Source organism: Chiroxiphia lanceolata, chromosome 10, assembly GCF_009829145.1.
Source record: "Chiroxiphia lanceolata isolate bChiLan1 chromosome 10, bChiLan1.pri, whole genome shotgun sequence".
NCBI lineage: Eukaryota > Metazoa > Chordata > Aves > Passeriformes > Pipridae > Chiroxiphia > Chiroxiphia lanceolata.
In genome coordinates this window covers 7,541,899-7,554,658 of record NC_045646.1, presented here as the reverse complement: position 1 = coordinate 7,554,658, position 12,760 = coordinate 7,541,899, and the positions used below count along the sequence as shown (strand labels likewise).

The following is a 12,760-nucleotide window of genomic DNA, read 5'->3' as shown; positions in this document are numbered from 1 at the left end:
TTGTCACACAGGAGAAACACCAAGAGACTCAGAGAGATCCGACAAGCACGGTAGAGTGGTGGACATACGACCATTCAGGGCCCAAGTTTCCCAAAGTGGCCCCTCCAAGTCTGGCTTCTGAAATTGCAGGAATGAAGAATGAAGCACATCACAGTCTGGGGCTACCTCTGATGCCACACATCATCTGCCTCAATTTACATTTAAAATTCTTTCATCAAACACATTTTTGCATACAGTACATTGAGTCTATATTCATTTTTCTGCCTGGAATGTGCAGGTCTGTCTATCGTTGTACAATTTTCTTAATAAAAATCATGACTTGCCCGTGCCATATGGTTTCTTGGCAAGGAAACCACAGACTTTGCCATTCCAATCGCTGTGATAATGAAGAATACTAGAACAGCTGTTGTTAACTTGGAATCTCTATGTGTCGTCTTATGCAGTTTCAGAGGCAGCGATTTAAAACTATTTTTTTTTAATTTGCAGGATGACATAAATATCAGTAAGGCCTAGAGGAATGCAATATCTACCACCTCCCAGGAGGAGTTAAGTATCAGGGTTTTGATAGTAACTAGGTAGCTGCCAGATTCTCCAAAAACACCTTGTGCACTTTGTATTTCTGAAAACGCTCCTGCACTCCCATTACTCTCTTCAGGATTCCTAATAGCCCCAGAAATGTATTCGAAAACAAAATCTGAGCATTTATTTGTAAAATAAAGGATTTTTATTTGACTTTCTTCAGAATTTCCTCTGGCAATTTAATATTAATTAAAATCTGTTGAGCCATATGGTGACTCTTCTTTTTCTTAACAAACATTATGACTGTCACATTTTCTACCATGATTTTTCCCATTTTTGCCATAACAAACAACAAATCTTAGAGAGCTCATAGCACACAGACATCACTGGTTCAAATATTAATGCAACCACACAGACCAAAAGGGACCACAATAGAAAAATGTTTTCAAAGCATTTTAGGCAAGTGAACCTTGTGTGATTAAATATGCACTGTAACAAAATAGACTTTCACATTCATAAATAGAGCAGAGTCACAAAGAGCATGGGTCCTGGCACTCATCTTTTTCTAAGCTGTAAAGAACTTGCCTTTGTATTTATGGTACGGAATTACACATCAATATTTTCTGTGCCACTCATCATTGCATTTTTTAAATTGCACTATAACTGAGCAATAAATGTAATGCATTGATTCCAGATTAGAACTAGATGGAGAGAGAAACAATCTCGTTGAGGCTTCTTCTTGTGAAGAGCAAGAGCAAAGGCAGAGTTTACACTGTGGAAGCACAACAGTGTGAGTGTGGCTTGGACTGAACCATATTTGAAGAGTAGCTCCTTAGGCAGAAACCCCTGCCATCCATCCATCTCTGCATTTGTCTCCCTCCATCTCTCCTCTGCACCAACTGCTGCTTTGCCAGCTTTCTCACTGGCCAGTGCCAAGTGATTTAGCCCCTGCTAAGGAAAAAGGCAAAAGCTGGATCTATCTGGCTTTACTGGATCTGTCAAATCCTGCCATAATGTGACATCAATATGCCATTGCATCAACTAATTGTGAAATGAATGCACCTGCTTCTGATGCATTAGGGAAAATGCCTGTTCCAATACACACTATACTATTAATCTCATATCTAACATTTGGATCTTGATAAATTCTACTCAAAAATAACATATCATGAAAAATAAAATATTATGAATAATTACTTCTGAATTAACAATTCTTCTTACTACAAGTGTACTTTTTCATATTCTGTAGGAAAAACTTAAATCATGATGCATGTACTTAGATTTGAAAAAAATAGATATTGCCACACACTGGTGTTCCCCCAGCTTCCCCCAGAGAAAAACACAGAAGACTTGTACTTAAAACAACAATAAAAAAAAGACATTTTCATGTGCTTTAGAAACAGTCAGATACTATAAACCTGCACACTAACACAGGAATGGATAATCTGGATCTACTGTAGCCAGAGTGAAAAACTGCACCTTCAAGATTACTAAAAGCTTAAGAGTCTAATAAATCTGTTCAACAAACAGCAAAGGCACCAGGGCTCCAAGTTTAAATAGGACGCGCTTTTTTTCATCTAGAACTAAACTTTCTTCTAAATTGAGCCCAAAGGCAGTCAGATATTTATATCTACAAAATATGTACTCTATATTTTGTATTTTAAGTGAAAACACTATAGTTCAAGTTTGATACTTCCATCTTAGTGCAGTCACCTTTTGTATTACACAGTGAAGTTTTACAGTAATATATGTCTAACATGTATGGACAATCCCAAAGTAGTATTTTAAGCTCATCAGCCCTTAATTGAGGTTTTCAAAGCAGCTTAAGGGATTTAGACAAAAAATACTCATTTCTTATTTCCTTTTATCACCGATACATGGCTAAACTCCTCGGCTGCTCTGAAAATCTCAGTGAGTTGGATACATATTCATTGGATGTAAGAGAACTGTCACTTTTGCTATCTATCTAAAAGATAAAACCCTTAAGCTTAAGTGAAAAAAAATAATTGGATAGATTTTGCTTGTGCCGTCACTGACGACTTTACGAAGTCGTGTTCTGCAAAACCCCATTTTTTAGCTGAATGGGAGCAGTTCAAAAAGGCTTATTTAGTCAGCTGAAATGAGAGCTGTGATGATACAAATGTGCTGGTTTCAGGAATAAGAAATCTATTTTGCATTGCTCTAGTGCTGGAACATGCTTAAGATTGGATTGCTCTGGTCTATCAAAAGTATCATAAAGTTTTGTGTAGTTTAATAGTAAAACTTGGCAGCTCCGAGCCAAGAAATTACAAAATCTAGCAAATTCCAGACGTTGGATGTTTTCTGTGCTGCTGAGTATAGATATGCTGGGTAGGACAGAAATTTGCAATGAAATTGAAGCAGCTGCTCCTTTTAGCAGATTAGAAGTTAAAGGTTTGAGATGGGGGAAGAGGAGTAAAAAGCTGGATCCAAGATGATGCAAGTGTCTCCTGCAGGATTTAGCCAGGCCTGTTGTGCCAGTTTGCAAGGTCAGAATTTTGCACGTACGGGCCAGTGCCAGATTTTTGCCTATATAAGAGTGTCTTTGGTGAGCGCTGAAAAACGCTACCAAGCAATGCTACCGAGCCGGAATGAAAGTCTCCTGATCCTTTCTGGGAATCACAACCCATCGCGTTTGCTTTTCATACGCACAGCTCAAGGTAGGGCCCGGCACGAGCATATCACTGAAATCCGGTTAATTGCGGCCGGGGAGCGGCGGGGAAGGGCTGGGAGCGAGCCCGGCTTTGGAGGCAGCGACCATTCCCGGAATGCGCTCCCTGCGCGGTCCCTCTCCCGCCACGCCGGGAGGTAAAACTCGCTGCTGCGTGTGCCACATCCAGGTTTTGCAGTGTCCTGGCTCCGGGACGCTCCGATTTTTGTTGTTGTTGTTGTTATGCTTTAGTAGGGTTTTTTCCGTGTTTTTTGTTTGTTTGTTTGTTTGTTTGGGGGGAGGTTGTTGTTGGTTTTGTCTAATGCCTGCAGCAGGAGCCGGCAGCCCCCGGCGGGGCGGTGGGACCGGGGCAGCTCGGCTCCCCCGGGACCCCGGCGGGCTCCGCCCGATGGCCACGGGTCTCCGCGCGTTCCCTGGATGCTGCTCTGCGGAGGGAGGGAGGGAGGGAGGGAGGGATGGAGGGAAGGAGGGAGGGGAGAGGGGAGGAGAGAAGGAAGGAGGGAGGAGGGAAGGGGGGAGGGAGGGAAGGAGGCCGGGGCTGGCGGCGGGAGGCGGGGCGGGCGGCCGGGGCCGGGGCCGCCAGGCCGGGGCGGCTGCAGCGGGACGAGGCGCGGAGCGGAGCGGAGCGGGCGGCGGGCGAGGCCCGGCAGCAGCGGCGGCCCCGCTCCGCCCCGCGGAGCTCCCGCCCGGCGGCCCCGCGGCCGCCCGGGTCCGCCCGGGTCCGCCCGCCTCCCCAGCACCCCGGCGGGAGGAACAGCTCCCGAGCAGTTCGCAGCTCCGCATCCGACAGGGAAACACAGAGAGAGAGGCGCGGAGGGGAGAGGAGCGCAGCGAGCAGCTCTGGGTTACTGAAACCAGTACAGGAGCTGCCAGGACAAACTGAGCTTTTGCCAAAAATAGCTCTTTCAGGGTTAGGCTTTTTTTTTTTTTTTTTTTTTACTTTTTTTTTTTTTTTTCCTTTCTTGTAGTCGAGCGCCCAGCAGAAGTGCCCCTGCCCCAGCGCACACCCAGCCTGTCGGCCTGAGGGGCAACTGAAACAACCAGAGCAGAATGTACCAGGGACACATGCAGGTAAGCGGCTCCGAGCAGGATGGATGGAGAGGGGAAGCCTCGGAACGGGCTCAGCTGAAACGCGGCTCCGTGAAGTTTCAGTGGGTTGAGCGGAGGGGAGATGCCACCCTGGCACTGTGCAACAAGTGACCTGGTGCAATGTGACCGTGGCACTCCAGCTAAGGGCTAAAGGGAGCAGCTTGCCTGGGGCTGGCGCTGCTCGAGGGGGAGGATGGCAAAAGGGTTCTGTCAACTTTGTAACTAGGTGAAGTTCTGTGTGTGTTTATCCATGTATGATGCCTGCTTGTTCAAACAGATTCAAGGGAGTATTCCAGGGCAAACATTGTTATGGCATGCCTTAAGTGACACATGTCTCCTGCCATCCTCTTGATGCATCTCTTCCTGTATGTCAAGTGAAGGGCAAACAATAAGGGAAAAGACAGAGCACTTGCTTTGCAAAATCTGCAAAGGTTTCACACCACACTAAAACCGTCGATTTGCACAGTGCATTGTGTTTAAAGGTGATGGATTTGTATTCTTCTCTCCCAACACGGGATGAGGATTGATTTTGCTAAGCCCCAGAATGACTTTGTAGAATGAATTCAAACACATGGCTAAGAGACTTTAACATTTCAGGCAGAAATATTTTCTCATGATCCTATTGATCCTACATCGCCTTGGCAGAATACGCCTCTCCTCGATAAAACATACAACTGCCTTGGACGTGATGGCTTTAACCTTGACTCCCGCTCTCCTTCACATGGCTCTTCCTTGGAAAGCCAAACCTGTTTTGAAGGAGGAAGTGCCAAAGTGGAGTAAAGGTTTACACTCATCTTCCAAATTCATTTTCCTTGCTTTGGACCCAATCTGGCTTTATGTTCACTGCCAGGAACGATGAAATGCTTTTATCACGTACGGTGGCACCAGCCTTGCATGTGGTCATGTTTGCACTAAGGTTGTTTACAGAGAAACTGCAGCTTTACCAAGTGCAAGCTGACCACTTCTGTTTGGTGTGATTCTGCACAGCATTTAAATATTTGCTGAATGATCACTGGTGACATTAAACTTCAGTCAATGTCAGACACAGGATTGTGTGCGATATATGTGAGTTAAGCCAGGACTGATTCAGCACTGCTTTCCAGAACTGAATTACCAGTTACTCTTTCATGCTTGTGTTATCTGATCCAACAATGATAAATAATGTGTCATAATACTGCTTGTAATAGGAGAGCAAACAGGTTTGAACAAGATATGTAATCAATGGAGGGAGCATACGTATTACCATTTATTTCTGAAAATAAGGTTAAAACACAAAAACCAATCCTATAACTAATGATACTGAGCTGGACATTGCCAAATAGGTATTTACACCCTTAAGAAAGCAGAAGTTCTATGCTATGAGTTATGGATTGCAACAAATGTACAACACTTTATAAAAGGAAATCTAACAGAATCTTGAGGTGCCTGTCAGCACTTTAAATTTTCTGAACAATTAAAAGAGTGAAATCAAACTTGCAATAGGAAAATAAGGTCAAAACGTGCAAATGTGTTGTGACTGATGTCCTTTAATTTTTTTCTTTCAAAACATTTTGATTTTTCTAGCCCAAATATAATCAAATTCTAATCAAATTCTCTTAAAAGGTTTGCTGAACTAAAAATACTATTCCTATTGAGTACACTTATCATTGTTAAAAACAAAAACCCACCTGAGTTCATCACCCAAACTTTTTAATATATCTGTGTCCTAACAGGACATTAATGTTCTTCAGATAACACCTAAAAAACCTAAAGCCTTAGGAGAGATTTTTATGTTTAGTTATATCTTTAATTAGAGCCTTTAAGTGAGTCAGACAAAGACAATACAGGGCTGATTTCTTTGCAATGAAATGATCTACTGCAATGTTTATTAAACCATGTTGGAACGTAAACTGTCAAAGTTACCATACAGTATTAAACCACACGCTAAATACCGTATCAAACCACACACTAATAAAAATGTAGGCACATTCTAAGCATTACAGGTCCTTTCTCGCTCTGCAAGACTTTCTTGTAAGTCTTCTACTAATTTAGGGAAAATTAATTGCAATTACAGCCAATCTAAAATAAGGTGAACCATAAAACCAATCCAAATTTGGGTAGATCAAGTCAGACACATAAGTCAGTACCTGGACTCCTAAACAAAAGTAATCTCATTTTTAAAGCACTGAACACTTTCGGAACTTACGCATCTTTGAGAGAAACTGGTGTATCTATTTAGCTGGGTACTTAAGCATCTAACTTCATACATCCAAATGTAAAGTGATGTGCCAATATATAATACCTGTTCCTACCGCTTTGAAAGTTATAGTGATCAAATGTAAGATTTGCCAGTCATAATTTCCCTTTTTTCTAGTGTTTTGTTCTCAAGTGCAAAAGTAAAATCTGCAAAATTAATTCCATAGTCCAATTACTTTAAAAGATGTTTACAGAGCCCATGTTTTAGTAATAACCTGCTGTAACTCAACTAATTCTTGGAATACTTCTGGAAGGGGATAACATTAGCAACTGTAACAAGGTAATAAGCGTAATTACAGACGTTGGGAATTGACCTATCTTGGATAGGCATCAAGCATTATCAGCTTCAGTGGGGAATTTCTAACTAAGCTCAATAAATTCTGCAAGCGTCCATGAAATATACTTTGCATTTAAGCACTGCTGAAGTCCAGCACCTCAAGTGCTTTACAGCAGGCCACAACGTGTCTATCTCTTCTTAATTCTTAGTGTGTAGTACAGATTCAGTTTGTTGGGTTGTTTTTTTTTCTGAATCCCAGAAAGTCACTTTATTCATTCCGAAGACGTAGGTTTAGATTTCTCTCTTACTGTTTTGCAAATGAAACCCCACAACACAGAAATACTAGAGAGGTCCTAAGCTCAAATTCCAAAGACAGCTAAAAAAAAATTTAAAAAGAAGGTATGTCCTGTTTATCCATTTCCAAGTACCTTTCTGTGAGATCAGCTGTTGCATTACTCGGGCACCACGCGCTTCCACGTAAAACACAGGTAGAAAGGAGAAGCTGCCTTCCACAGGGCCAGCATCACAAACAGAAACAAGATGCAATACAGTGCTACAGGAGCTCTTTTAAAGCTATTTCACCACCGTAATAAGCTTAAGCATCTGATTTAGCCCTATTTACCAACCAGTTCAGTTTATGCAGCGACCATTTAAAGCAGAGCAGGGATTGACATCGGTCCTAAGGCACGAGCTGCCTCCTGGAGCCTGAGCCCTCGAGGTGAGGCTTTTGCATGAGAAAGAACTTCAGATGAAGTGTACAGATTGTTTGTCTACAAACACACCAGTTATGTCAGAAGTCTTGTTCATTTCAGTAAATGTAGCCTCTGAAAGATGAAACCTAATGGATACTGGAGCACATCCTGGGGTTCACAGATAAGGCGGAAGAACCAGGTCTAGATGCTAAACTGTACAAGGTGAACGATAGAGTATTTCTCTCTTGGGACAATGTGTGCAATCCAAAGTGTGCTGTTTGTCATCTTCTTCAACAAAACAGTAGCAGACCAGATGGAAGTAGAACATAAGCTGAGTTCAACCCCCAATCACTGCTGTAAAATGTCTGTCATTTTAATAACCAACAATAAGAAGTTTTAAAATTTTTATAGTATATTATATACCTGATACCAGTCCCTCCCTTTGACTTTTATGAAAGTTCTATAAATGGGTGGAGGGTAAATTGCAATCATTTTCAGCAGCATTTGGCTTCCTATGAAGTTCAAAATAAATGCCTTCAACACTGTTTGCCTTGATGCTGTATATAGTCAGCTTTCCCCAGCACAAATGCTTGAACAGAAGAAGTGCTTTGCCAAATGTTGGCATGGGATTTTATATATGGCAGTGTTATGTTTCAAGATGGTTTAATTTAGACAAAGCAGAAATCTTGACCACACATGGCTATCAGAGTTCCTCTGGCACTTTCTCGCAAGAACAGGCTTGTTAGTCACGATGCCTTGGCCAAGTTCCAGATCAGATAGTTTGTCTTCTAAACTTTTAATTGCATAGGCAATCAACTTCATGCCCTTAATTCTTGTGTTGAGTTTTTTATTATCAAAGATATTTAATATTCTACCACTGACATTTCATATTTACATGAAATAACCCATATTCATCATTCACATTTCAGTAAGATTTCAGTTCTCAAACATGTACCTATATGATAGTAGTGGGTCAACAGAAAAATAAGTATGTACACGTGGAAATTCTTGCAAGATGAAACCTCAAGGGCTTCACATGTTTTTGTGGGCCTGAAAAGTGTTGCTAAATATTTTATAAAAACCATTTTTGCACTGATTTCTCAACACTTAAGACACATCTAACTCACTGGGAAAAAGGGAAACAGAACAGTCTCAACATTCGCTGCAGATGCAAGTCGCATTCCAGCTTACTTGGTAACCTATTAAAAATACTGTAATATTGGTGGGTACCTAAAATAAATGAACCCCAAGCTATTAATCAGTTATGAATAAGAAAAAAAGTCATATGCATTTTTAGGTTAATAAAACAGTTTGCAAAGAATACGCACAATGTAAACTTGAATTAATGTTAAATTCCGTCTCTGCTCAGCTGTTAAGTTTAACATAAACTTAATAACTTCAAGCTACAAAATTCTAAAAATATGGGCACATAGTTGGAATGCTAACTGATCCCTAGTGATGGCAATTAACCATAACTCCTAGCCTAGCTAAAATTGTTTTAAGATAAACTGATAATTTTTATTATTACAACCCTTTTCTAAAAGTACTCTCCACAGTAGGGCAGTCTTTATGTTGGTATGTTTTCCATTTTGTCTTGGTATTTTCCAATTAATTCACTAGCAGCTTTAAAAGTTTTGAACAGCAGATTATGAAGTGTTTATAAATGAAAAAAAAGCTAAAAATAATGAGCTCACTTTCATAGAAGGAAGTTCATTCAAAGAAAGCAGGTGATATACTGCATTTGGCGAAGGCACATTCCGAAACTGTACAAATTGTGAGCGTTTGTAATGCTGGTAGAGAGAAGTGTTCCTTGAAGCTGTTAGGCAGTTTTGCAAGAGCCTACCAGAAAATCTTGCAAAGGCTCGGAAATTCTTGGCACATGGTATATTTTTACTGGATGTAAATTAAGGAGAACTCTTACTAACTAAGGATCCACCCCTCTATTCTGGAATTAAATTCATTCAAAACATAGAAAAACAACAGTCTCTAGCACTGACATATATTTATATAAATGTCAGTCTAAACCTAGTATATAGCTTTCACTGAGGAGGCACTATTTACTCAAGAATCATGCTAGGGTTTTTTTTCTACCACTACTATCACAATTTTCTATGCAAAGGAGGAGTATAAAAAGTTGGGATAAACTCCGCAAGTTATATGAGGATGAATTGTCCAAACAGAACAAGGTGCATGAAAGGATGGAAAAAGTAAGGTAACCACATAGACAAATTTAGAGGTCCCATTAGGAAATGCAGTCTCATAAACTCATCTGTAGAATAATTTGTAATTTATAATAACCTTGTTTCTAAGCAAGCTGATTTTCCAAAAGCTTTAAAAAAAAAAGGTTGATGTATAAAGCAGGTCCGTTTACAACCATCTATTCAGCTTAAGTTGCTACCCTTTTTGCAATAGTTAAAAATGAAAATGGTAGAAAAGTTGGAATAGTACTTAGTATTAATCTACTCAGCATAGGAATTATGTACTAGTTATTTGTATATGACAGAGTTTTAAGTTTGCATGGTCTATTTCAGAAATAGCTGATCCTGCAAAACTGAAAGAAGTACCTGTCTTCCAAGTCAGGTGTCATGACATGTAAACTAGGAGGTCACTTTCTGTAATTATGCATTTTCATCATTGTCCAATAGCATTACTAACAAAATGCCTAAGGACCATAAAGAGCATATTCAGCAAATTCTTCTACCAGGTTAGGATTATTATGAACAGTGTAATTCATTGCTTTCCTCTCAGGCCTTTGAAATTCTGAGTCATTGGTACATGAGTTTTACTCCCAATGGTTTATTTGCATATAAATAAAGTAAATTCTAAAATATCAAGTAACTGAAACTTTTTATACTGAATGGAAAAAAGTCCATGTCTCATCAGATTGCCTATGCTCAGGAACAGAACCCAAAGTTTAAGGTTAGCCCCTGAATGTGATTTTCCCAGAGTTTGCACAGTTAGTCAGGTCTCAGCATTACTGCAGTTCCTCACAAACATTTTGTACTAAACTTCCATCAGGTTGGCATAGTAGATGTACACCTTGCCTACCACGCCACTCACACAGATTTGTCACTGTTGCTTCTCTCACTGTCCTATTTGTTCATTCTCTCCTCCTTATCTGAGTTTGAAGGCTTTCATGAGGTGTTTTGCCTCCTGCTACATTTGTGCCGTGGTTTCATTTCTGGTGCCCACAGTAGGGCAGCCAAGCTCAGCCAGGTCATGACTGCTGCGAGCAACAGGGTCTGAGTCACCTCTCAGCAGCACTTGGTCACAAGGCAAAGATGCCCCACAGTGAAGTTCACTGCCATGAGCAGAACAAAGCAAACTGATGGTGGAGGACTTTACTGCCAACAGAGCTCCCTGCTCACACACTGTATCTAGATCAGGAAACAACAGGGGAACACCACGAAAGTGGAAGTAGCCAGCTTTAAAAAAACAACCTGACTTTGCCTACAGTCACTACAGTGTGTTTGCAGGGTAGGCCTATGTCCATGGACTCTCTTTTCTCACATGCTTGTCTATTTTGGCAGCACCTACAGAAATAGAACCATGCTACAGTCTTTGTGACTTTCTCTGTAAAATAGGGAACATACTACTGCTTCATGTTCACTTGTCTTAGAGCAGTCTACTGCCTTCTGGTGACTTGGACTATTAATTTCGTGTCATTTCCTTAAAACACCTCTTGTCCTAATATGGATGTTGAATTTAATACGAATTACCAACACCTTTGGACAGTATTTTCCAATAAACATACAAAATAACAGCTATGCATTTAGAACAACAAAACCATATGTAATAAGGAAAGAACTGTGCAATGAATTCAGAGAAACAATCTTTCTTGATCACAGTAAGACTTTGTTTCTGTTACAAAATACATAAAAGAAATTCAAAAACTCTTATCCGCTGACGCTTAGAGATGAGACCTTCAGAATTATTTTTACATTCATTTAATATCAATCATTTGGCTTTATAGACTTCAGTAGTGTTCAAAAGCTGGAGACACAAACCTTAAAATTTGCCTTACCAACATTAGGACCAGCTGTATCTTACCTTTACATGAGCACATGTAAGTGGAAATTTCACTGATGTAAAAAAAAAGAATAATTTCCTTCCAAGACTTTTTCACATGCAGAGGCACTCTATACAGTCTCCATCCCAGACTGCTGATGCAAGTGGTATATTAAATTGAAGACTTGATAGAAAATATGTTATAGTCTAGTTAGGAATCTGAACAGAACAAATATATCCAGATTTAAGATAAAATGAGAAAAATGGTGAGACACCTAGCAGCCCAGATACCCAGATGGCTATCCATAATCTTTAAGGTTTTAGGGAACAGGCTTTAAGGAAAATTAAACAAACACAGACACACAAAAAAATGGAAAAAATGCTATTTACATTTATCAAGAAAAGATAATGTCAGGCTTACTTGACAGCATTTTCTGTTATTGTAACTGGGGTTTCAGGCAAGGGGGTGTAACTGCCTTGATCTATATGATCTTTGGTAAACATTTGTTATGGTGCCACGAAAGAAATTATTATTGAAGCTGGAGAAAGTAAAGAATAGTAGAAATCTGTAAAGAGGACAAGAAACTCATTCATGGGGAAATGAAAAATAAAGTATTAAAGGAATAACTGAGGAAAGCTCAGACTGAGGAAAGCTTGATAGGGAAGGTCTTTGTGGATGACTGTTGGAACTGATGTCTGATGTTTCACACATAAATGTACCAGAAACAGGAAGGTGGCAACTACATTGGTTGATTACTCAGTGCTGGGAAACATCATCAATATTGGGAAACATCGCCAGTACTGACGAGTTTCGGGTCATTGTACAGAGGGAACTGTCTGTACTTCAACAATACAAACACAGTTAACAGCACAGTGTACTGCTGGTCATCAATAACAAAAAACGTCTACCCTAAGCCATGAACTATCATTTAGAAATTATTAAGAAGAAAGACTTGCACATACCAGATGGCTATAAGTTGTCAATATGATATATCCATAAAAAGATGCAGTTCTAGTTTTAGAAGAGGGTTTTTTTCCAGAATAGTCAGGAAAATATCAATGCCGATTGATGACGCCATTAACAAATTTTCAGTTGAGAATCTTGTACAGAAGAGAGGCATGAAAACAGGTCCAAAGAAGGATGATGAAGAAGAAGTCTATCTTAGGAGAACAGACCAAAAGATTTTGGCTTATTTTATTGATTAAAATTACAGCTCAGCAGGACCATAATCACAGCATGTAAATGCATCA

At 40.1% G+C, this 12,760-nt stretch overlaps 1 protein-coding gene across 4 annotated transcripts in view; it reads left to right on the top strand.

Moving 5' to 3' along the window:
- Positions 1-3,902: 3,902 nt before the first annotated feature.
- The window catches only part of PEX5L (peroxisomal biogenesis factor 5 like), a 106,607-nt gene continuing 97,749 nt past the window's right edge, over positions 3,903-12,760 (top strand). For 2 of the 4 annotated variants that reach the window (XM_032697732.1, XM_032697730.1), the window contains exon 1: positions 3,904-4,279. In XM_032697732.1, coding sequence (XP_032553623.1) covers positions 4,259-4,279 — 21 coding nt within the window. In that variant the 5' untranslated portion in view covers positions 3,904-4,258. Of the gene's footprint in view, positions 4,280-12,760 lie in introns of all 4 variants that reach the window. The other 2 variants (XM_032697729.1, XM_032697733.1) reach the window with 2 other exon arrangements.